This window comes from Brassica napus, chromosome C1, assembly GCF_020379485.1.
Source record: "Brassica napus cultivar Da-Ae chromosome C1, Da-Ae, whole genome shotgun sequence".
Lineage (NCBI taxonomy): Eukaryota > Viridiplantae > Streptophyta > Magnoliopsida > Brassicales > Brassicaceae > Brassica > Brassica napus.
This window is the reverse complement of record NC_063444.1, coordinates 50,910,030-50,934,859: the sequence shown is the minus strand read 5'-3', so window position 1 is coordinate 50,934,859 and position 24,830 is coordinate 50,910,030. Positions and strand designations below refer to the sequence as shown.

The following is a 24,830-nucleotide window of genomic DNA, read 5'->3' as shown; positions in this document are numbered from 1 at the left end:
TCCTAGAAAGATGAATCACTTGACTTGTTTTCCGGATCACAGATCAAGCAAAACCAAGTACGTAAGAAGCCTTTTATGTCCTGGTCAAACGGTAAACTAACACGTAAATGCGCCACGCTACCGACGGATGCAACATTCTCGGACCAATCCTCGTGTGCTCAACACGTGGAGATACCCAATCACGTCCCTTTGGGTTATAAATAGCAACCAAACACTCAACATTCTTACATCATCAAACACAAAACAATCAATCAACGCATCAAGATTAAGTTCTAAGCAAAAACAGAGAGAGAAAGAAAATGTCAGACAAGCAAAACCTAAGCTACCAAGCAGGCCAAGCCACTGGCCAGACTAAGGTTAACTCTTGCAGTCAATACTTATGATTCTCTTTTATACATGCATATATATAGTCTTATTTTCACTAAACGGGGTTTGGGAAAATCTATCTATTGAACATGTTCAAATGTGTGAATCTAGGAGAAGGCAAGTGGTCTTATGGACAAGGCCAAAGATGCTGCTGCTTCAGCTCAAGACTCCATGCAACATGTTGGTTTTCTCAATCTCTCGTTTTTCAAAGAACATGACTATTAAAAATTAGACCAAATTCAAAACATGTATATATATATACACACCTACATTACAAAAACAAAACATATACGGTCCTGACCGTAAAATGTGAAACGCAGGCTGGGCAACAGATGAAGCAGAAGGCACAAGGAGCTGCTGAAGTGGTGAAGGACAAAACTGGCTTGAACAAGAACACCTAAACAACTTTCAATTTTACTTTCTAATAAAATCCTCTCTTTTGAGTTATTTAATAAATTTGGAAGGGTTTTAATTCTCATTCCTGCTGCTTCTGATGTTATTCCCCTGATTTTTATGTAATTTCCTCCATATATAGTTAATAAACATCTGCTTTTTTAATTGTGAACACTATACATGTATGAAGGACAGAAAACTTGAAAAAAAAAAATTCAATAAGAATATTAGATTAAATTAGTAAACCACTATATAAGCAAAAACTTAAAGAGTCTAATAAAATATTGGCTGATCAAATTTATATATTTGAAAAAAAATCCCTGGAAATCAAAGTTTAATTTAATCTAAAAGATTATTTATAGGGAAAAGTTATATGAAATGATAAAACATGTGTTTCTCCTTATAGAAACATACTCTCCTTTTGCCTTTCTTCCTATGAATCAATATTTGTTTCCTCTCTTCGTAAGTTGACCATAGAGATTATAACGATCAAATATCATCGGACTTCCATTCAACGATGGCAAGAGTGTGGCGTCCACCGCAAGCAATCGATGTAGCTAACCATTTCCCTTCTTCTTCTTCATCAGCATGATTCAAGCTTCCTTCAGGTGGAGGAATCTTTATAGGCAACTCCAATGGCTGCCCCGTTGTTACTTTCCTTCCATAACCAAGTCTTCCATGATCTCCTCTACCAAACTGCTCACAAAAGATAATCAGAAGAACGAATCTCTCTTTGTTTTGAAAGTATAACTAAAAGTAGGTTTCTTGGTTTACAAGGTACTAACCGAGAAGATTCTGCCATCTCTTGTCAAAGCAACTGAATGTGTTCCACCGCAAGAAACCTATTAGTAAAAAGATTATTGATCATTAAAAGTTTAATCCTCTGTTAGAGATGTTAAGATTCTTTTAGTACCTGAATGATAACTTCATCAGCTAGAAGATTAACTTTCTGTGGAACCATTTTGCTGCTCTTGTCATTGTCACCAAACCCTAGTCTTCCATGTTCTCCTCTTCCCCATCCATACACCTACACATTACAAGTCCAACCAGATGAAAATGAGGATCTAGCACATGGTGAGAATGAGAAGTAAGATGAATTATAATACCTCTCCTTTATCGGTTAAAGCGGTTGAGTGCCATCCACCCGCAGCAATATCAACCTAAGTATGTGTTTAAAGAAATATAAGCTGTTGAAAAGCTTATTGCATTTGTAGAAAAAAAGAGGAAGAGAAAGAAAACAAACCAAAGTGAGACCATCAAGGCCTTGGATAGGAACAGGATGAGGTGTTGGCTGAGTATCACCGGTTCCAAGTTGTCCATACTCGTTATTACCCCATGCCATTAGCCTCCCATCTTCTTCAAGCGCCAGGTTATGAAACGCACCAACAGCGATAAGACGCACATTCTCAAGTCCTTGAACTCTCACCGGAACAAATATCTGTTTTCTACAAAAAACAAAACAAAACACAACAAATAAGTAATATCCCAAGAATGCACAAAATGGCATTATTGTGTAAGAGTTTTGATTCTTGTGTATTACATGTCACCGGGAGGCCAGGGTTGACCCCAAGTCCACACGTGACCATCACGTGTCAGAACCACTGAGTGAGTACCACCTGCAGCAACCTGTTAATAAGAAGATGGATTAGTATCATCCACATATAAACACGTTGAGGAAGAGACAAAGATATTTTTAAAAAACACGTGTTGGTTATACCTGTCGGACCGTGAGTTTAGGGGCACAGCGCTTAGGGATGACGATATCTCTACGAACGGGTCTACCCATCTCGTCTTTTAGAGGCTCTTCACCGCACTGTCCATATTCATTCCCACCTACGTGTAATCATTTTTTTTATAATAATATGACTTTGACACACCACCAAACAAAAACAGATAGAGGGAAGAAAACAAAATAGCATTAAAGTGTTATACCCCACGCGTAGGCTCGGCCTTGATCATCAACAGCCAAACAATGCCAACCACCAATTGCTGCCTGTTATCATCCATTAGAAAACACATAACACATTCAATGGTAAAACTGGTAGCTCCATTTGATAAAATTAAGTTGAAAGAAAAAGATGAGAGACCTGAGTGATCTTGACATTGGCAAGAGCCTTAACACGACTAGGGATATTTTCAGTCTTAGTCTCTGGTGGGTGTCCTAATGTTCCTTTTTGATTCCAGCCCCATGTAAACATCTGTATCAGTGTAGTTATTATTTTAAACCTTGAATATAGTCACTCAAACTACTGAATTAAGACAACAACTTTTAACATTATAGACCAACTTCTAAATCAAGATTCAGAGCGTAGAAGACTTTTCACACAAGAGAAGACGAAGACAGAGAGCTTCATCAGTTATGATTGATGCCGTTAAATCTTACAAGAACTTATTATTATAATAAAACCAAACTCTAAAGGTCTGTTTTGGGCACAAAATAGCTATAAAACATATCCCAGAATGCATAAATACCAATTAAAAACACGAGAAAATCTCATTTGAATAAAGCCAAATGTATGATATTAGGATAATTACCGTTCCATCATCGCAAATGGCGAGGGAGTTACGGCTACCGGAGACTACAGAGCGAACAGAGTAAGGCTCGAGAGCTTCGACTACACAAGCCCATTCCTTCTCTTCGTTGCTACCAATTCCTAGTTGTCCATCTTCTCCTGAGCCCCTGCAAAAGATTTTAAAAAAAAAGATGGTAAGAGAGAGAAGCCAAAGTTTTAGCAAGAGTGACTCAAAAATCGAAACTTCTTAGAAGTGAAGTGAAGAGAAATAGACCAGGCTATGACTGAAGTAGCTGAAACCATTTGAGAGAGATAGAGGGAGGAGGTGAATGAATGAAAGCACAGAGGGAAGAGGAAAAGCAAAGCAGTGGGATTCTATAGAGAGAGAGAGAGAGGGGTTGTGTAATGATAGCGTTGTTGTGTTTATTGACATTTAATTATTACTTAATATATGGTTTAAGACATTCATTTCCGTATATTCGTATTCCTAAAATGGATTCGTAAATTTTAATTTTTTTTACGGTGGTGTGAGATAATTTAACGAGGTAACTAAATTCAAATTTCTATTAATTTTAGTTCGAATAAAAATCTAACCAGTACAATACAAAATATATAATTCCACATATGGGAAACATGATTAAAACAGTAACAACAGAAAAAGGAAAAAACGAATAACATTAATTGTACGGACTGAGACACATGAGTGCTGTGCTAGTCACAAAAAGGATAATACAGTAATGTTATAAAAATGTATATCAATGTCAAACAACCACTATGCATTTTCTTTTGTTCGTTGTCTCTGCGTGTTTTTTTTTTTGTATTCGAGATTTCTGTAAAGATGAGTTGAATCCAAAGCAATAATTTTAATTTTTGTTTATTCTTCTTCTTTCTTCACATCCTGAAAATACTAACAAGAAACTATAATTTGTCTTTATTATTTTTGAAAATACAGTAATCACAATTATTTTCAGTCTTATACATGTGTTTTTTCAATCCATTGGTATTTTCCTTCCCTTTTATAAAATTTCTCTTAGAATTTGATATAAGCATACATAATTTTTCATATATTTATTAACTAATTTTATATATGCATAAATTGTAATTGTAAATTTTATACTTACTATAAAAGCCCTTTCTCAAAAAACTAACATAATTTATACTTACTATAGTTTTTGTGCACCTAATTTTTTTTTTAGGAATAGCCGGTGTTTGTAATGATTTAACATATATACTCTAGTATTTAGTTGTTAATGATTCTTAATTCTTATTATTTGCATTTTTTTTTTCTTAAAATGGTTTAATTTGCGTTGTGTTGGTGTGACTTTTGATCATGATGAATATAAGAAGCACTACAGTGATTTTGTATTATACGATCCTACAAACTTAACTACAATACAAATATTTATTTAGATCAAGTAGTAGATAAGTCTAATACTTTAGATTCTCAGTATTATTAATTCAATAAATAAAATGTTACATAACATTACTTAAAGAGAAAAAGACCAAAATAGCACTAAATCAAGTTTTTGTTCTCAAACTAGCACTCAAGGCCAAAAGTCACAAAAATAGCACTCAAGAGGTGGGGTTTAGAGTTTAGAATTTAGGGTTTAGGGTTTAGAGTTTAGGTTTTAGGGTTTAGAGTTGAGAAGTGAGGTTTTGGGGATAAGATTTCAAATTTTGAAAAATAAAAAAATTTAAATTTTTCAAAAGATAAAATGGTATTTTGGTCATTTTAGTTTTTGAGTGCTATTTTTGTGATATAAACTTAAAAATGTGCTATTTTGGAGATTTGCCCTTACTTAAATTCATTATATTTACTTAACTTTTTATATTATCGTATAAAGGCTATTTATTATTAACATTACTTGCACAAATAGCTCTATTGAATAGGAGTTGTCTTTATACGATCAAAGGCGTTTCTTGAACAATTGCAGCTTCATAGAGATTTTTTTCTATTTTATATGATATAAAATTAAATTTTAATGATATTAACATAGATATATAGTTCATTTTTAATATTGATATATATTAAATAATATTTTATACTCATATTATATTTTTATAATTTGTATTTTTTATAAGAAAAATTTTGAATCACTGGTAACAATTTGTTTTGTGGAATGTTTAATAGTTTTAATCATTTATAATTTTAAAAACATTATGAAAAGTTTTAAAACTAAATACTAAGTTGTCAGTATTTGTTCAAAATTCTTATCAAAAAAAATCAAAGCAAATTTCAAAATTAAAATACATATTTATTTTTATATGGTACAGAATTTATTTTAAACAATATTAATATATTGATATTTATTAAATGAAATTTCTTATTATATAATTTTGTAATAATTTATATCTTATTATAACAAAAATAAACATGGATCAAAAAAATTTCGATGTGAGATTTTTAACAACTTTAGTCATTTAATTTATAGTTGTCTTTAAAATTTCAACATATAACATATACAAAAAATCTAATTTTTTATTATATAGTTAATGTGATTATTTAATTTATTTTAATAGATTAAAATAAAATGAAAAAAATTATATTATTTTTTATCAAATCTTTATTATTCAAAATTATTAATTGGCGTATATATTTTAGCCATATTTAGTAATTTCATTATTTTTGTTTAAGGAAAAAGTAAAAAATATTAATAATTATTTTATAATTAGTTTAATAAAAAGTTTATTATATATTTTTATAGACCAACAAATTTTTTTAAAGATTCTAAAAATGATTGTGGTGATGACACGTAGTTAAAAAAAAAGTTTTAATGTTTTTCCTTTTAATATAGATGGGATTATTACAATAGATGTTGGTATGTGTCGTGTCATGCGGTATAAACTCAAAGGCTCTAACTAAAACCCTAAACAAGCTTCTTCTGTCTCGCGCTCTACCTCTCGTGCTTTGCTTTGCAAGTTTAGTGTGATAATGGCGGCGGAGAGGAGATCGGTGATTACTCTCGGAGGAAAAGGATCTTCCTTTTCGTCTTCCTCCGTTTACAAGGTCGCTTCCGGCGTCGCTAACGTACGGATCGACTCTTCTGCGATCGAGAGATTCTCCACTAAACCCCTTCCATTGATCAAAGGAAGCTCCTTTAGTATCCCCGAAGAGTTAACGAAGGAAGAGATCCGAGCTTCTCTAGCTGTGCTCTTAAACAAGCTTCTTTTGGCAAACTCCGGTTCGGTTCGGTCTGTTCTTCCGGTTAAGATAATGGAGATTCTGAATTCAAAGGATGAGACTTTCGGGTTTGGTGACGTGGAAGTGACGGAAGGGGAGAGTGTCGTGTTGGAGAAGTCGTGTGCCACGTTGGTTGGAGTATGTTCGGTTATAGATCACAAGTCAACGGTTTTGTCACAGATTGTTGACTCTGTTGCTGCATTGAGCTGTGAGGCTACCAAAAGTGATATCACTTCGTTCAGCTCGTTGGATTCTGGAGATGGGTTTGGTAACAAAGACGCGATCAGTGTCGCTGGTGATCTCAAGGTTTTGCTGAATGGATCTAAAGCTGTTGGGAAGTTTGAGATCGAAGAGGTTTCGAAGATTCCGAGGATTCATGGGAAGTTTAGGGATGTGGTGAGGAGCGTGCACTCGGATGCTCGGGTTGAGTTAAACTCAGGAGGTGGGAACTCTGGAGTTGGTGAGGCTTTGGGAGCTACGTTGTCAGCTTTGTGTGTGCCGATTAAAAGCTTGGGAGAATGTTCGTTCTTTCGTGCTAAGCTGTGTTTTGAGTCCATTGTAAATGAGGATCTGAGGAATCTGCTCTTGGAAAAGAGCTGTGTTGAGTATGAGAATCTGAAGAGTGGTGTTAAGTTAGCTCTCGTCGAAGAGGATCCCTGCAGATTAGCTCATAAGTTGAATGAGTGTTTGGGTATTGTGTGGAGAATCATTGGTTTGGAAGCAGCTACCGCCTATTTTGCACTTGCTGGTGGAGACTTGTTTGCAACTAAAGAGGAGTCGAAGAGCGTAGATGCTGAGAAAGAGGTGTTGAAGGGAGATAAGAAAAAGAAGAAGAAAGCTGTTTTGGGGAAGGGGACAAGCGTAGTTATCGAGTTTATCAAAGAGAGATTGGTGAGTAGTAGTGAGGCAGCAAATGGTGGTGACCAGGTGGAGCAAATTTTGAATCTTTATAATCCGGAGAGTCACGGTTTTGATGACTTGTTGGCCAAAGTGAAAGAGATTGTAGAAAGTAATGAAAACAGGAGACTTCCTAAGCTTCCAAAGGTAAAAACTGTGAGAGATCTCAGCATCAAAGTAGTCTTATCTATTTTCTCATTTGTTTGATACTATTGACAGGGTACTCGAGATTTTGCTCAAGGAAAGATGATAATCCGAGAAAAAGCATTTTCAATCATACAGAATGTTTTCAAGAAACATGGTGCAACTGCACTTGACACTCCTGTATTTGAATTGAGAGAGACACTCATGGGGAAGTATGGAGAAGACTCAAAGCTGATCTACGATCTTGCTGATCAGGTTAAAACTTACCTGCTAATTTAAAATCTGTTTTTGTAGATAATGATGTTAAAATTTAATTGCAGGGTGGAGAGCTATGCTCTTTAAGATATGATTTAACAGTTCCATTTGCACGGTATTGTGCTATGAATGGTATCACATCGATCAAAAGATACCAAATAGCAAAGGTGTACAGAAGAGACAATCCATCTCACGGGAGGTACAGAGAGTTTTATCAGTGTGATTTCGATATCGCTGGTTTGTCTGAACCAATGGGACCTGATTTCGAAGTCGTCAAGATTTTAACTGAGCTTCTTGATAAACTCGAGATTGGAGACTATGTGGTGAAACTGAACCACAGAAAGCTGCTTGATGGGATGCTGGAGATATGTGGAGTACCAGCTGAGAAATTCAGGACCATATGCTCGAGTATCGATAAGTTAGACAAGCAAACATTTGAGCAAGTGAAGAGAGAGATGGTGGAGGAGAAAGGTTTGTCTTCAGAGGTTGCAGACAGAATAGGCAGCTTTGTCAAGGAGAAAGGAGCTCCTATGGAGCTGTTGAATAAACTGAGAGAAGAAGGGAGCGAGTTTTTAGGTAACAAGTCATCGAAAGAAGCTCTTGATGAGTTGAGTATAATGTTTGAAGCTCTAGAGAGATCAAAGTGCAGTGGGAGAGTGGTCTTTGATCTAAGTCTAGCTAGAGGTCTAGATTATTACACCGGGGTCATCTTTGAAGCCGTTTGTATAGGAGCTGAGGTTGGATCAATTGCTGCTGGTGGTCGATACGATAACCTTATAGGAATGTTTGGAAAAGAGATAGTCCCTGCGGTTGGCATGAGCCTGGGGATCGAGAGAGTGTTTAACATATTGGAAAAGAAACAAAAACTGGAAGAGAGAAAAACACGAGTAAGTTATTACTTCCCGAAGTGTTAATGCTCTTTTTTCTTGTTGTTGTCCTAAGATGTTTTTTTTTCTAACTTTTTTTTGTTTTGTATGAATTGAGGTTGTTCAATCTACCGAGACACAGGTTTTGGTAAGTATAATGGAGGATAATAAGCTAGGTGAAGCTGCAGAACTGGCTAGTCAGTTATGGGAAGCTGATATCAATGCAGAGTATCTTGTGAACAAAAGGAGAGGAAAGCATTTTGATCGTGCTATGAGCACGGGTTCTGAGATTCCTTGGATGGTGATTGTAGGCAAGACAGAACTCAGTGAAGGTGTTGTAACATTGAAGAAGATCCTCAAGGGAAGTGAGGAGGAAGTTAAAGGTGTTCCTAGAGACAGTTTCGTTGCAGAACTGTTGAAACGTCTCTGAGTTATTAATTCCCTGAAAAGGAAACACATTATGTTGTATTTTTATTTTTATATCGCGTTTTTGGTTTGTACCATTCTGATGATGACTCAAAATCTTATGATTGGTGTTGTTGGAGATAAAAAGTGACAGATTTTAAACTACTTGAGATCTGATCGATACAAAATATGAAACGGTCTGAAAAAAACACTTAACAATAGAAGTAAAAGTAGATGACTTAAAATAAAATAAATAGATTAAAAGATTCATACTTTTTTGTAACACTCAAAGATTCATACTACTAAAATAAAAACACAATATAAACTCATTCAAATCATCTCAACATTTTTTTTTTGTTCTTTTGATCAAACCTTGCATTCACAAATCTTAAAAGAGTTATGCACCAACTGGTGCTACAGAGTAAAAACGGATTTAATCCAATACATAAGTCCTTCTACTAGAGTGAGAACACATTAGGCATTACCAATCGTGTGTCAACATCAAATTTACGGTGCATGTGAATTTTCTCAACCATAAACAGACCAATAGGTTCCTCAGGCTTCAGAATGTAGAGAACGTGTAATGTGCAGGAAGAATCTAATAATCTGACAAACATGCAAGGTTGAACATTACAACGTAGCCAAACGAAGCCGAATCATCATATAACGGAAAACTCTAGTTGAACTCAGTAGAGACTTACGTTGAAATATATACACACTAGGCATCTTCTCATTCTTAATTTCGTAGTAGAAATACACAAATAATAAATTGCAAGAGATAAAACTTCTTCAGAAACATAAGTTACCAAGAAAATAGTCAAAAACATGGTCAACAATAATTTCTTTAGTTACATCTACTTCTACAACCAACAAACTAGCAACCTCATATATGATAATCAGAAATGCAATAATAATAAATAAATAAGTACAAACAAACAGTAATTGTAGTTAGAAAGTTCAAGCAAAAGATCGTGGAAGCTCAAGCAAACAAGCAACAGTTGGTTCAGAAAGAAACGAAATCTTATAAAATTCAAATGTTGTGAGTTTCCAAACCGTAAAAACAATTAGTAGAGGCAGAATCACAGTGAAAAAAAAAACAATTCAATGCCAATGAGAAGAAGAGCCAATTCAACTACGACTAACAGTGAAATAACTATATAATATACACCAAAATATACGTCATCCTTCCTTCTGTGCCATTGACAGTTTCCATAATACGTTCGTCAAAAGATAGGCCTAAAATGTTTATTAATATTTAGAAGATTAAGCCCACAAATGTGTAGTAGGATGAATCCACTCACTGTGGCCATTTTATCTTAGCTTTGGTATAATAATCACACACAGAAAAGTAACAAAATCTTATAGCCAAATATTGAATTTTATCTCAGTAAATAAGTTTGTACATTGCTCTGTCTTTCATCACCAGGGAAATTGCAAATTAAAGAGGGAAATAGAGAACAAAAAAAAAAAAAAAGTTATCGGCATAGCTCAATGGTATCAGAACTGAGCCAATGCGGGCAAAACTTCTAAGGAAGGAATAGTTAAGAGCTTATTTAGAGCACAAGGTCAGTCTTACACGAGCTCTCCTCCTGCCACGTGCTAAACACTCCCATCTTCCTCTTCTTAACAGGTACCACGTGATCCGCACGTGACACCGGCTCCAGACCTAAAGTTAGATCAAGCTTGATCTCACCGGAGCCTTGTACAGCCGGCGGCGAGAACGTCATGACCTCCGAGTTATTGCTCTCCGTTTCTTTGCTCTCTCCCTCGTGAGGAGCCACCACCACTTCAGACTGGTGACTCAACGACGAGTGGTGACTAGCCTCTCCGCCGCCGGATTCCGCCGGTTTAGCGACGGCGGCGACCCGCTTTGCCCGGCGAGTTTTTCCTCGTTTCCGATCGGTCGATCCAGCAGCTGCTGCTGCGGCGGGGGAGTTCTCGTCCTTAGATATATGTCGGATGTCATACATTTTCAGCGGCGGACCTTGCCCGCTCGTCGCCGCATCTGTGGCCATCTCCGTGATCGGCTCACCTTTCATCACCGCTTCCACGGCGGCTTGGCACAGCTGCCAGTTTCCCGACCATAGCAAACCCACCGAACCGTAGATCGGGTTCACAATCCTCCCGCAGGCTTCATGCAACAACGACCGGAAAATTCCTGGAACATTTCAGGCAAAGCCCGTTAAAACAGCCGTCGTAATCAAAACAGTTACGGCGAGTTTTAATATGGAAAATAACTAACCAGGACGAAGGTGATCGGGACCGGCGTTGATGAGGTTCATGAGTCCAGCGCGGCCATAGAACTTGGCGAGAAACACGGTTGCGTTTGCTTGCGCTTCGGGAGATTTGATCCAGCCCAAACACGGTCTTATACTACAATCATCACTACACCCTTTTCTAAGAACTCTGCATCCATTACAGCTCATCCGCATCTTTTATTTTTCTGCTAGTTTTCAATTTTCCCAAGAGTAAACAGCTGATAGAGTAAAACAGGATTTGAAGATTAATTTGGTTCGGTTTTGTTAGATTTGTGGGATATTTTGTGGGAAGTGGTGAAGGAGATTCAATGATTATATAAGGAAGAGATAGCTTTAAGGGATTGAGTACGTTGACAATAAGCCCCTGGATTTTTGGGAGCTGAGATATAAAACCAGGGAAGAAGAGAAAAGACAAAGAAAATGAGATAAAGAGCTGTTTTTCTAAAGACAAAGGCTGTTTTGTCCTTGTCTTTATTTAATTTTATTTCTTTCTCTTCCATTTTCCCCCGCCGCGGTTTTTTAATTCCTGGTTCAAAGTTTCACTTCTTGTGTTCCTTCCCCAAGTTTTGTTTCATGCACACTCTCATCTCCCACGCGCGTGTCCTGAAAAGAGTGATCAGGTGATTGGTGGATAAATTAAACAATCTAAAATTTCGTATCTACGATTGATTTGTACCAAAACATTTAAATACTAAATGTAGATAATGTGTGGATATAAAGTTATAAAAACCATGGAGTAGCATAGTAGATTGAACTTCGGGCCAATTAATAATGTATTTTGTTACAGATAATAAACTATTTTAGATGGATTTTGCGTATTTTGTAAAATCGTGTACACTTTAAAATTGGTCTAATCATGATGTCTCTGTTCCTCTTTATTAAAAACTGTGATAAATGGGAGAGGTCGTGGGTTTAACGCACGCGCGTCAGAAAGTTTGGTCGAATCGCCACATCTGAGTCAGATGGGATTTGAGTTATTTGAGGAAGCTGGGCCCACCCTTAGCTCCTGGTTTTCGGGAAAAGAATCCCGTGTCTAAATACTGCTTTATAATCTGTCCGAAAACTAGTTCTGGTTTCTGGTTTTGATCTTTTCTTCTTTGTGACTGTGGGCGGATCGTGTCGCCGACGGTTTATTTAAAACGTCCTTTAAAACAGCGTAATCTTTTTTTTTTCTAATCTGTAATGACCTTTAGTGTAGTTTAGACAACTGCTGTAAAAATCAGCGTTGATATGCTAACAACTTTAACTAATCTCAATATTGTGAAACCTTGGACATTTTCAGAATGTGATTTCTCACATACTATATTTTTACAAAAGCATTGATTACATTTAAAATGAAATTAATCTTTTGTAGACTGAATTTGAATAAGAAAATAGTATAGATTTTGTAATTATTGAAACTTGATTAGGTTACCATATATAACATTTAACAAAAAGAAATAGAAAGCATATGACATTTATGTTTTTTTTTTTTTTTCGAAACACTCATGACATTTATGTATACTGCTGCATACATGCATAATCAGGTGTTATATATATTATCTGCTGCAACCACACGTAGTTCTGGTTTGATGGTTTTTGGCTGAGACTTTATGAGTTTCAAAACACGATAAATTAATTAATCAAAACCTAGTTTCCATTGTTTCAATTAGTCCATATGAGTTTTGTCCACGGCACAACATCGAAGGAAACTTCGTCGTTGAATAGACCGTAACTCAGTAACTCGTAAGTGTTACGTTACGAATCTTCTTCGCACTTCACCGACGGACAACTCCATATCATTCATTATGTCTATACGTACGTGACAAGTGAATTAGGCTCCAATACAGAAACTTGTTTGAATAATACAGAGCATTCATATTTATGAAATTTATCCAAGTTACATTTTACAAAGATTGAGAATCTCCATAAAGAAAAAAACGTTAATATACAAGCTTTTTACAGACAAAAAAGGAAAAGGAACAAAGACTCCAAATTGGTTTTAATATGTTACAACGAGACTCAATATAACACATCTTTGTTGTTACCGTTATATATATATACACAAATATTGACCTCAAAGTTAAAGAAAACTGTGGTCAAAGGCTTAACTGGTGATGTAGACTGATCTTCAAAGATAAATATAGTCTTGATTCTGGATTTTATTTACACTTTGTGAATCTCTGTTCCTTCTTCTTTGTTCTTCTTCTAAGCCATGGCAGATATGTTTGAGCTTTGGCGGTCCCTGTTTAAGCAGTTGAACCCTTCAACTCTGACAGCTGCCGGTTTAAGCCCGTACTTCACTCGACCACCACAGCCCCCTCCTTTGACACGAGATGGCGATGGAGAAGGAGATGTGAGGAATGTTGAGAGTGAGGGTGAAAGAAGGTTGAGCTTCTCATCTCCAAATCGTGCATCTTGAGCTAACGGGTTTGATGCTCTGCTTGGGGGAGACCCGAGGAAGAATGGAGGTGATGAAGCTACACCAGACAATGTTTCTTCCTAAAGAGAAAGAACAAGACAAGAGAAACAAAGTTTAGATCAGAAGACACAATAATAGCTATAAACGGAACTACATAGCTACGAGTTGAAACATAGTGAAATCAAATAGACAAAGCACGACATTAAAAGAAAAGAGAGAAACCTTTCTACGAAGGATGTCCAAAAGCTCTGCCCCGGCTTGAGAATCACATACATCAGCTGCTCCTGGTTGACTGTTAAATCCAATTAAAAAAACAAAGTAAAAATTCAGCATTTCGTTTTTTTTTTTTGTTTCTTCTGGAAAATTAAATATATGATAATTGTGGGGGGAAAAAAGACAAAAGAAATAAGCTTTAAGATACCTAGAATGTGATCTCAACGGATGAATAACGTTATTGGAGAGAATGCTAACGCGACGGGGCTTAGGACAAACAACAGAAGAGACAGGAACAACAAATCCTCTGGACTCGTCATGGGAGGACATGAAGGCGTTCTGCTGAAGGTTGCAATGATTCATCTTCTTTGAACCACTTTTATCCACAGAAGAACGCCTAACCCTGTTTGCATCACACAATTACACAGATCATACAAACAAAATTAGTATTATTTTCAAGGATGTGATTAATCTCAAAAATTTCAAATGAAGAAAAGGGAATATACTTGGTAAGATCGTAACAATTCTCCCAAACTTCGTCTAGTTTTCACCCAGATCGAATTTGAGGGAAGCGAAGAAAATTCGTTGTGGGAGGGGGAATAGTTAAGAAAAACGGATCATTTCTAATTCAGAGAGATTTAGATTTTGTGTATAAAAAGGATGTTCAAAAACAGAATAAGCCAACGAATACATTTGACCAGAAGAAACCAATTTTCATAGAATGTAAAACGGGCAAACAACACAGACGTATTGACTGGAGACTAAAAACAGAAAACTTTGACAAGACCCAAAGAAAACCGAACAAGATAAAGAGTCTGCAACAAACCATTTACAAGGAAATAAAACGAACTTTGATCTGTCATTTCCGCCATTAACGGAGCTTGAACAAGAAGAGAGAGAGAGCGAGTACCTTCAAGAATTTAAGACGAAACAGCGGCGATAAGGCTGAGCGAAAGAGGAGAATCAGAGCGGCTGTGAAAGCACTTTATACGATGGCCAAAAGAGAACGATGTCGTTCCAAATAAAATGATATAAAAATTATCGACCTCGTTAATTCGTAATTATATATTAGTCGCACGTCGTTAGTTATTACAAAGAAACCATCAAAACCGTTTCCCTTATTTTTTACTAGTTTGTTTGGTCTGAATGGTCCAATCGTTGGTCGCAAACCGTACATCCCAAGCATTTAAGCAAAGATGCTAGCAAGTACCACCAATTAGTCATTCCATTAGCTTACAAAATTATTCTATGATTGTGACAAATTATTTCATTCTAATTGATAAATAAACCAATTCTCATACTTTAATGCGAATATATTGGGCCAAATAGGACAAAACTAATATTTATTCGACCTATCCCTTATATAAACCTATTCACAGCCCATTTTGAGTAATGCGAATATATATTGGGCCATGAGGAGATTAACGGCCCATTTAAGTAATAGGATCTCGATAGAAACCCTTAGTATTTAAACCTTTGCTTACCAGATTGTATCGCCTCCTCTGAACGCGAAGCTCTGAAAGCCGGAAGCTGTTAACGGTAAACCTTCTAGAGCTCTTCGTCGTTGTCAACTGGTACGCTTCAAAATACGATTCTCTCCGATCTCATGCGATTCTGTTTGCGTTTTGGAAGCTAATCGACGTTTTGTCTTAATCTAATTTGACTCTTGTCGGGAGAAAGATGTTAGCTTTAGTGAGAGCTGTTATCCTCATTGTTTTGAGTAGTGTTATAATTAGAGTAATCTGTTTAAAGACGTTAGCTTTTGTAATCAATTGAGAAATGTAGATCATTCTCACTAGCGAGCTAAGAGTTTCTTTTGCTTTAAAGCTATCAAATTTTTTATTGGATTATTGTTTCTGTGTTTAAAATTGTTTTAGAATCTGCAAAGATGTTCTCTGCTCAGAACAAGATCCACAAGGATAAGGGTGTGGCACCAACCGAGTTTGAGGAGCGAGTCGCTCAGGTTCTTGCTTCTTGTCTTTTTTCTCTTAATCTTGCAAATGTTTTTGTTTTTTTTCTTAATTTAAAATGTTGTTTCTTTATTCCCAGGCTTTCTTTGATTTGGAAAACACCAACCAGGAGCTGAAAAGTGACTTGAAAGATCTCTACATCAACCAAGCTGTGTAAGTACTCATTTCTAGAGTCTGCAACGATCTTAACATTGGCTGAGATCTCTTTCTGTGCAGTTCAATGGATATTGCTGGCAACCGCAAGGCTGTTGTGATCTACGTTCCGTTCAGATTGAGGAAAGCCTTCCGCAAGATTCATTCCCGTCTTGTCAGAGAGCTTGAGAAGAAGTTCAGCGGTAACGACGTTATCTTTGTTGCCACCAGAAGAATCATGCGTCCCCCTAAGAAAGGCTCTGCTGTTCAGAGACCGCGCAACAGGACTCTCACTTCCGTCCATGAAGCCATGCTTGAGGATGTCGCTTACCCTGCTGAGATTGTTGGAAAGCGTACCAGATACCGTGTTGATGGCACCAAGATCATGAAGGTAGAAAAAGCTTTACACGATTCTCTTGGTCTTTCATTTGCTTTAGTCTCTTATTAAACATGTTTTAATAATGCCAGGTGTATTTGGAGCCTAAGGAGAGGAACAACACTGAGTACAAGCTTGAGACTATGGTTGGTGTGTACAGGAAACTTACAGGGAAAGATGTAGTTTTCGAGTACCCAGTCGCTGATCCTTAAAGGAGATAAAATGCTTGTTTACTTCTTCTTTTTTTTTGTCGGATAGTTTTGGTTCTGTGTTGGAAAGATTTTCTTGTTTAAGTTGCTTCACACTCTTCCTCAATTTTCTGTTCAATAAGACCTTTCTTCTATATCTTACAGCATTCACAGTTTAACAAACATCGTCTCAAAAAAAAAAACAAATCGAATTTGTAATTTATTGGCACATAAAGTGCATTGACACAGTTTGATACAATCATATAATGACTGAGAGAAAGGCTTGTGTGTGTAGTTTAAACTATAGAGAATACAAAAACCTATTGTTCACTCCTGCTCTGTACAGCTTCAAGTCTGATGAAGACTTCAATTGAATCTCAGTATCTGCAGGCACAAACAGAACATCTCCCACTGAAACCTCATCTGCAGAAGCGTCTGTAGACATTCTTCCTTCACCATGGATTACAAGCAGAAGAGAAGGACCTGGCACAGAGGGAAACACGGTCGAGGCTCCAGAGGGAAGATCACAGATATCAACTTCGAATTCCTCGAAAGGCGGGAGGTATCTAGTAATGTATGGTCTAATCCTTGTTCCCTTTAGGATTTCAGGAAAGCCCTGAAAACACCAGAGATAAGATAGCACTCAGTAACCAAAATGCAAACATTTTTACTTCTTGGTGAGTTTGGTTTTAAGTTGTGTAAGGGTTTACCAGTTTATATGTGAGCATGGAACAAAGTGATTGGATATCCAGAGGCTTGGAAGTGAGACCAGCTCTTACTACATTGTCTGAAGTCGCCATGACCTCAATGCACTCACCGAATAAGTATGCATGAGGCTCGTTTGCACCGAGGTACAAGGCTTCACCAGGATTGAGCTTTATGTAGTTGAAGAAGAACGCAGATATGACCCCTATATCATTTGGATATTGCTTCTCTAGCTTCAACACCAGCCGCTCCTTTTCTGTCAGATGGCGTTCCTGCATTAAACCGCAAGGGTAGGCTTCAGGCAGTGACATTTAACAAGACAATCTGTCCGAGGAGGAACCAACAGAAATAAGATGGCTGACCTGACTCTCCATGTGCAGACGGCGTTTTAGTTTGAACACAATCTGCTTTGTTGTGTCAGGTCCTGCAGACATCAGCAGGGTGAAGATGGTTCGGACAGCAGATTTAACTTTCTCCTCATCATGTTCACTGATGCAGAAGACTTGGTTTGTTTCTTCACTCCCAACAAGTTCTTCAATCTCCGGAATAGCACGAATCACACTCTTCAGCTCCTGGAATATTTGTACAACAACAAACTTAGTTAGCACTCATTTAAACTATTCTTATCAAGAAAATTAGATGCACAGACCAAATAAACACGTGTTCTATACTTGTCGAAACTTGGAAACTAAGTGGGCCATTGCAAAGTTTCATCTTTATATTAAATAAAACACACAAAAACTTTGAGGAAGATGAACAAAGTGATAACATAGCAGCAATTTTACCTGAAGAGGTATAAACCCACAAAGAGCCTCGAACTGAGTATAAGCCAATGCCATCTCTGGTTTGTGATTGTCATCTTTGTATAGATTGGGATGAGCTTTATGCATTTTCTTTGCCAAAACCTTATCCGGATGTGCTTGAATCGACAATGGCCTCGCCACCGACAACACCTACCAAAACAGTAAGAGATTCAACTCTCCATCAGACCAAACATCAAAAGCAATTAAAAAAACAGAGAACTTTGTGAAATTACTACAATGTACCAGTAAATGATTCAATTCTCTCTCAGACCAAACATCAAAAGCAAATAAAAAGCAGAGATCTTTGTGAAATTATTACAATGTATGTTACCTTGAAGAGAAAGGGGAGATCGCAGCCCCATTTCTCCAAAACCCTGTCTCCAAGAGACTCAGGGTTTTCATTAATCCACGATCTAAGCGTCACGCCACTGGAGCCATCAGCATCCTCCTCCAAGTAACTCGGACCCGACTCGTGAGTCCCCATCCAAAGCTCCGCGTACGGCCTCTTCGTCGTCGAATCGATCCGGTCATCGCAATTCGCCGTGTAAACCTTATAAACGAGCGAATCCGACCCGATCGTGCCCCAAGCGTAATCCTTTACGGAGCATTTCAATCGGAGAAGACGCCGTCGACAACCGCCGTTTGCCTTCACGACGGTAGCGATCTCCATTACGCCGGAAATGAAGATCAACGAATCGAAGATGGTGGTTGCTAAGCTCCCATGGAAGAAGACTCAATTGCGAGTTCCCGCAATCGAGGTTCGTTGATATTTTTTTGTTTTATAAAACAGAGGAGGGTGTGATTGCACAATCAAAAGTACGAGGTTCAAAAGGGGAATAAAATATAGATGTGGGGGTTGAGATGTTTAAACTTGAGGAGGTTTGATAACTGACAGATGTTATGATTAATCACGTGGTTTGCCGACGGAATTTAACGTCGTTCATGGGTTGTGGGCCGTCTGCTTAGCTGTCCACGTTCACTCTCACGATGACCCACTCCACTCTCACGTCTGATAATACATTTGTAAATTACAAGCTATAATAATTCCAAATTATGTCTTTATATAAATTAAAGACATAAAAATATAATAATCAACAACACGAGGGAAAAAAAATCTAGCGTTAACGTTTAATTTATTTATTTAAAAGTTTTCAATTTAAACCTGGAAATCTTTTATTTTCACCCAGTGTTATATAGTTGTAAACGTCTTATGACATTCAACAGCAAAAATAATAATCACATCTTGTTTTTTAATAACTAGATAACAAAAGTGAATTGTTTCAAATCGTATATTTTATCAAAAATAAAAATGAAGGGAAAACTTTTGGTTCACTAAGTGTACTAGGCTAGTTTGGGCTTTCAAGATAACCCATTAAAATATTATGGGCCCAAAACTTTTAATTTGATCTGACATTTGTTCATTACCCTATTTTGATGTAAAATATGGAATGAGGATATAGATGCTCTTAACTCTCTTGTTTGTTTGTTTTTTTGTTTTGAAGGACCACTTGCATCTTAAAATATCTTTGATTGCCTCCTACTTACCTAGCATTTCCACCCTTATTTTAATATTTTGTAGTTTTCATCCGAATATATTTATTTACATTGATACTCATATTCCAAATTAGGTCCTCAATTTAAGCTATTACATTCTAATCATATAAAACGTATAAGTGATTATTTATTATTTAATTATAATTGAAATCTTGAAGAATTCATATATATAAATTAAAATCAATAAGAGAACTTGAAAAATCAAAAATAGTTCGTAGACACGAAAAAGCTCTATCAAACTTAACTATTGGCCTATCATGAATCATTTTTTGCTGGTTTTCATGATTTCTTACAAGAATTTGTGTGGATTCTCATGTTGACACAATTGATTTAATAAGGTTCTTTTGTTATAGGCGAGGATATGCAAAAAGTAAAAGAGTGGGGCATGAATTAACAAGTTTGTCAAAATCGAATTTATTATATGTTATATCATTATCATTAGATTGATATTGTTCGGATTCGTCATTTTATTTATTTTCACACCGTAAAGTTATATGTTTTTATTCAAATTTTAGTATTATTAGATTTTTTTCACCACTTAAATCCTAAATCAGAATTGGAACTGTGCATCAGTGGTCTCCTCTACTAAACTCTAATGATTTCTGATACTAACTTTCAAAAACCTAATAGAAATTTCTGAGAAATAGAGAAATATTCGCAAAGAAAAGTAAAATAAAAAAAATTAAAAACTACGAAAGAGAAAGATATAAAATATTAAAATACTATGTGATTTATAAAACAACTTTTGAGAAAGACATATAAAACAATCTTTAAAAGATTAGAGAAAAGTCGAAAATATGAAATTCGAAAAAAACGAAAAATCAAAAAGATTATAAGATTTACCAAATATTTTTTAATTGTACTAGCTTTACTCAACAATCAAACTCTTTACTTTCGTTGATTGTGCACTATTTCTTAGTTTAGTTGTGCAAATTGTTATTTGTTTCGTCATTTTCTTTATATTTATGCGATAGAATTTTAGTATTTCTCGAATTTGAGTTTCATCAAGTTTTATTAGATGGTGTTTTAATACAATTTTTTAATTATTCAGTCTTTTATCAAATAAAAGCTGCATACTGAGTATACTTAAAATATTTATAGTTTCACAGCTTTAAAGCTTCTTTCATCAGATACAAGAATCTCCGGTAAAACACGTTTATTGTAACCGTGTGCGGTGAGAAACAAGTTGATGCGAAGATGCCACAAAGTCATTTTGAAAGAAATTATCCAGAAAAACAGAGAATTATTCACAAAAATAAAAGTATTTTAAAAAAATATGAAAAAGATAGATATAAAATATTAAAATATTATGCAATTTAGAAGGAATTTTTTTTTTGAAAAAGGACTTAGAAAACAATTTCTCAAAAACTAGAGAAGAATCAAAATAATGAAATTGTAAAAATCGAAAAGACTAAGATTTTCTAAATATCTTCTAATTGTACTAGCTTTACTGAACAATAAAGCTATTTAGTTTCAGTGCTTTGTGCACTATTTCTTAGTTTCATTTTGAAAATTGCATCTGATTCGTCATTTTCTTTGTATTCATGCCATAAAATTTTAGTATTTTTTCGAATTCAAGTTTCATCAAATTTCTTAAGTTTTAGTTTTGCCAAATTAACAAATTCGTCATTTCACGCAGCCGCTAGATCTATTAGAGTGTGTTAATGGAAAATTTTGAATTATTCAACCTTTTTATCAAATAAAAGTTGCATAACCTTTTATTCTTACATTTATCATATAAACATGCTGTCAAAAAAAAAAATCATATAAACATATTGATGTGGGTTAATAATCGCTTCTAAGAAGTACAAAGTTTAATTTCTAAATAAAGTGAATTAGTGGGAAGAATTACAGCTGCTATTTCGATAAAAAAAAACAAAGGGGGTCAAAAGTGATAGATAGTTACGGTCTTGAGATTTGGGATGAATGTTAGATTGTTCTCTCTCCGTAGCATTCGCTATTAGTACAGTTGACTTGATCCAGTTCGGGAAATGTACTCCGGCGAATATTCTCTCCATGCCGGTTAATCGTCAATTTCTCGGGCGGCGTATCTAAATTAAATGGCGGTGGATGCTGCGTATCTGATGCATTTTGTGGACGAAACCTCGTTTTACAATCGCATTGTTCTGAGCCACCTCTTGCCGGCGAAATTAGAATTGTATTAACGAGTATGAGTTTTATAGTTTGGGCCTTCAGATATTAGCCCATTACAATATGCTTGGTCCCGGTACTTTTAATTCGTTCAGACAGTGCGTGCGGGCACGTCATGTTCTCTGGACTCAACTCTTTTGTTTTTTTCCTTGTCTTGGTGTACCACTTCCGCTAGCATTTATATTCCCCCCCCCCCTCTTTCTTTTAATATTTTCAATTTCGTCACATATATTTTCTTTTACACTAATTTTTATTCAAACTCCTAATCGGCTCCACTTTTTAAAATATTACATGTTCAACATACTTTGACATGATAGTGATCATCTATTTAATCACTCGTTAAAATCTAGAATAAATTTTATAAAAAATCGAAACCTGTAGCAAATACTTGAAGATAGCAGTCATAGTCATACACTTTTTCAAAAACGTGTCCTGGTACAAATCTTGAATTTTCATACTCCTTTTTGTCAAACAAACGGTGCATACTTTTTTTATCCTTACATTTATTAATCATAAACCAAGTGAAATAGGTTAGTAGTCGCTATTTAGAAGTACAAGGCTTAATCTGTAAATAGAACAAAATATAGGGAAGAATTACAGTTATTTCGATAAAAAAAGGAAAAAATTTTCTCAGCTACACCATATTTAGTATAATATGGTGCAAACCATCCAGAGTTTAGAATTGTGTCGAAACCTACACGATGTATATGATAAATACATGCCACATATATGACGTTAATAAAAATATGGTGCCAACATCATAACGAGGTTTAATTGATTTTAGTTAAAATAATTGGGGTCAGCCTGTAATTAAGTAAAGTTAAACTCCAATTAACAAAACCCGACCCAAACCAAACGAAAAACTCGACCCAGACTTAGCCATTTCCTCCCCCAAATCGATTTCATTTAGAAATTTAGGGTTCATCGTTCAAAACAGAGAGAAAGAGACAGAGAGAAAGAGAGATGGAATTTGGTGGAAGATGGAGCAATAAGGAAAAGAGCAAGGCAAATAAAAGCATGCAAGGGTTCTTACCTCATTGTCGCCTTATTTCTTCAATTACCACATCCGGATTTGATTTTGCCGAAACTGAATCTCTCTCTCTCTGTCTCTGCAATCTCTCTTTGTCTCTGACGAATCTCTCACTCTCTTTTCGAAATTCCCATTTTTTTTCTTGTTTGGAACCCTAAATTTCTAAATGAAATCGATTTGAGGGAAATGGTTAAGTCTGGGTCGGGTTTTTCGCTTGGTTCGGGTCGGGTTTTGTTAATTGGAGTTTAACTTTACTTAATTACGAGTTGACCCCAATTATTTTAACTAAAATCAATTAAACCTCGTTATGATGTTGGCACCATATTTTTATTAACGTCGTATATGTGGCATGTATTTATCATATACATCATGTAAGTTTCGACACAATTCTAAACTTTGGATGGTTTGCACCATATTATACTAAACATGGTGTAGCTGAGAAACTTTTTTCCATAAAAAAAGTGGGCCAAGAGTTTCAATCAGAACTGAGTGTCTGAGATCTGAATGAGTTTTGATTGCTCTCTCTCTCTCTCTCTCTGTGACATGCATTATCAGTACAGTTGACTCGTTCCAGTTCAGGAAAAGTTAAAAGTGAAAAAAAAAAATCACTCCGGCGAATATTATCTCCTTCCCCGGCACCGATTCCGACGAATCTAAATTAAATGGCGGTGGATGCTGCGTATCTGATGCAGTTCGTGGACGAAACATCGTTTTACAATCGAATTGTTCTGAGTCACCTCTTGCCGTCGACTCTATGGGATCCATTGCCGCATTTCCTCCAGACATGGCTCCGGAACTACCTCGCCGGAACCCTACTTTACTTCATCTCCGGCTTCCTCTGGTGCTTCTACATCTATTACCTCAAACTCAACGTTTATCTCTCCAAAGGTGATTTGCTTTTATTACCGAACATTAGTGATTACTTCGATTCTGTTATTGTCTGATTGGTTCTTGTCGGAATTTCAATTTAAAGAAAAGTTTTTTTTTTCTTTGGTCTGAATCTACTTTGTCTTCAGATGCTATTCCGACAAGAAAGGCTATGCTTTTGCAAATCTATGTGGCAATGAAGGCGATGCCTTGGTACACTCTGCTTCCAACTGTATCTGAGTATATGATTGAAAGTGGATGGACTAAATGTTACTCGAGAGTAGGCGAAGTCAGCTGGATCCTCTACTTTGTTTCAATCGCGACATATCTTGTTTTAGTCGAGTTTGGTATTTATTGGATGCACAGAGAGCTTCATGACATTAAGCCTCTCTATAAGTATCTCCATGCCACCCATCATATCTACAACAAACAGAATACACTCTCTCCCTTTGCCGGTAAGTATATATAATGTCTTATGCTTTATTCATGTCAAAGATTGGTAGCACTCAGCACGTTTTTTTTTTCTTTCAGGGCTTGCGTTTCACCCACTAGACGGGATACTTCAAGCTGTACCGCATGTGGTTGCTTTGTTTATAGTGCCGATTCATTTCACAACCCATCTAGGTCTTTTGTTCATGGAAGCGATATGGACAGCGAACATCCATGACTGCATCCACGGTAACATTTGGCCTGTGATGGGTGCAGGGTACCATACGATACACCACACTACTTACAAGCATAACTATGGTCATTACACCATTTGGATGGATTGGATGTTTGGCTCTCTTAGGGACCCTCTCTTAGAAGAAGTTGACAACAACAAAGACAGTTCCAAGAAAGCAGAGTGAGCATGCCTCGTTTTTTTTTTGTTATGTGTTGTGTTTTGCTTGTTTGTTCAAAGTTTCGACCTTTTTACTTATTTTTCTTCTTCTTCATGTCTCTCTCAACATTTTCAATTTTTTTTTGTTTAGAAACATTGACTGCACCGTTGCTGTGTAATTTAATTCAGGTAAATGTTTGGTCTTCAAAATTAAATGTTATGGGGGGCACTGCCAATAAATATCTCACCGTATATAGTTTGCAGCAAGAAATTTCAAATTTGGAAATTTAAATCCCAATTCTGGATGATGTGGTTATGTCTAAAAGGACACTTATTTGTTTG

At 36.1% G+C, this 24,830-nt stretch overlaps 8 protein-coding genes across 10 annotated transcripts; 4 read left to right on the top strand and 4 right to left on the bottom strand.

Annotated features, from left to right (window-relative positions):
- The first annotated feature begins 215 nt into the window (after positions 1–215).
- Positions 216–921, top strand: LOC106364422 (stress-induced protein KIN2-like). Its single transcript, XM_013804006.3, has 3 exons — positions 216–356; positions 478–546; positions 687–921. The coding sequence occupies exons 1-3, from the start codon at positions 300–302 to the stop codon at positions 765–767; spliced, it is 207 nt and encodes a 68-aa protein (XP_013659460.1). The 5' UTR covers positions 216–299; the 3' UTR covers positions 768–921.
- A 120-nt stretch (positions 922–1,041) lies between these two features.
- LOC106364421 (ultraviolet-B receptor UVR8-like) lies at positions 1,042–3,707 on the bottom strand. Its single transcript, XM_048746036.1, has 11 exons — positions 3,547–3,707; positions 3,295–3,439; positions 2,847–2,957; positions 2,692–2,752; positions 2,477–2,592; positions 2,300–2,385; positions 2,003–2,204; positions 1,866–1,919; positions 1,673–1,786; positions 1,545–1,601; positions 1,042–1,455 (listed from the first exon to the last, which is right to left on the bottom strand). The coding sequence occupies exons 1-11, from the start codon at positions 3,573–3,575 to the stop codon at positions 1,249–1,251; spliced, it is 1,182 nt and encodes a 393-aa protein (XP_048601993.1). The 5' UTR covers positions 3,576–3,707; the 3' UTR covers positions 1,042–1,248.
- Positions 3,708–6,102: 2,395 nt separating this feature from the next.
- LOC106387290 (histidine--tRNA ligase, cytoplasmic) lies at positions 6,103–9,185 on the top strand. Its single transcript, XM_013827121.3, has 4 exons — positions 6,103–7,497; positions 7,570–7,749; positions 7,815–8,636; positions 8,734–9,185. The coding sequence occupies exons 1-4, from the start codon at positions 6,205–6,207 to the stop codon at positions 9,043–9,045; spliced, it is 2,607 nt and encodes an 868-aa protein (XP_013682575.2). The 5' UTR covers positions 6,103–6,204; the 3' UTR covers positions 9,046–9,185.
- A 1,197-nt stretch (positions 9,186–10,382) lies between these two features.
- LOC125580824 (LOB domain-containing protein 41-like) lies at positions 10,383–11,714 on the bottom strand. Its single transcript, XM_048746034.1, has 2 exons — positions 11,263–11,714; positions 10,383–11,178 (listed from the first exon to the last, which is right to left on the bottom strand). Exons 1-2 carry the CDS (start codon positions 11,450–11,452, stop codon positions 10,574–10,576), a joined length of 795 nt encoding a protein of 264 aa, XP_048601991.1. The 5' UTR covers positions 11,453–11,714; the 3' UTR covers positions 10,383–10,573.
- Positions 11,715–13,111: 1,397 nt separating this feature from the next.
- LOC106364420 lies at positions 13,112–14,937 on the bottom strand. 2 transcript variants are annotated; one of them, XM_013804003.3, is made up of 4 exons: positions 14,803–14,937; positions 14,101–14,295; positions 13,902–13,971; positions 13,112–13,759 (listed from the first exon to the last, which is right to left on the bottom strand). In XM_013804003.3, exons 2-4 carry the CDS (start codon positions 14,253–14,255, stop codon positions 13,466–13,468), a joined length of 519 nt encoding a protein of 172 aa, XP_013659457.2. In that variant the 5' UTR covers positions 14,256–14,295; positions 14,803–14,937; the 3' UTR covers positions 13,112–13,465. The 2 variants fall into 2 exon arrangements, with proteins under 2 accessions (XP_013659457.2, XP_013659458.2); XM_013804004.3 differs by having other exon boundaries at positions 14,399–14,850.
- A 389-nt stretch (positions 14,938–15,326) lies between these two features.
- On the top strand, positions 15,327–16,715 carry LOC106387287 (40S ribosomal protein S7). 2 transcript variants are annotated; one of them, XM_013827116.3, is made up of 5 exons: positions 15,327–15,466; positions 15,770–15,855; positions 15,942–16,015; positions 16,079–16,385; positions 16,463–16,715. In XM_013827116.3, exons 2-5 carry the CDS (start codon positions 15,781–15,783, stop codon positions 16,580–16,582), a joined length of 576 nt encoding a protein of 191 aa, XP_013682570.1. In that variant the 5' UTR covers positions 15,327–15,466; positions 15,770–15,780; the 3' UTR covers positions 16,583–16,715. The 2 variants fall into 2 exon arrangements, with proteins under 2 accessions (XP_013682570.1, XP_013682571.1); XM_013827117.3 differs by having other exon boundaries at positions 15,382–15,431.
- Positions 16,716–16,753: 38 nt separating this feature from the next.
- LOC106366807 (mannose-6-phosphate isomerase 1-like) lies at positions 16,754–19,152 on the bottom strand. The gene is made up of 5 exons (XM_048746032.1): positions 18,398–19,152; positions 18,049–18,216; positions 17,626–17,835; positions 17,269–17,535; positions 16,754–17,174 (listed from the first exon to the last, which is right to left on the bottom strand). Exons 1-5 carry the CDS (start codon positions 18,734–18,736, stop codon positions 16,860–16,862), a joined length of 1,299 nt encoding a protein of 432 aa, XP_048601989.1. The 5' UTR covers positions 18,737–19,152; the 3' UTR covers positions 16,754–16,859.
- A 4,127-nt stretch (positions 19,153–23,279) lies between these two features.
- Positions 23,280–24,740, top strand: LOC106387284 (delta(7)-sterol-C5(6)-desaturase 1-like). Its single transcript, XM_048746033.1, has 3 exons — positions 23,280–23,689; positions 23,818–24,123; positions 24,200–24,740. The coding sequence occupies exons 1-3, from the start codon at positions 23,464–23,466 to the stop codon at positions 24,514–24,516; spliced, it is 849 nt and encodes a 282-aa protein (XP_048601990.1). The 5' UTR covers positions 23,280–23,463; the 3' UTR covers positions 24,517–24,740.
- Positions 24,741–24,830: the final 90 nt, after the last annotated feature.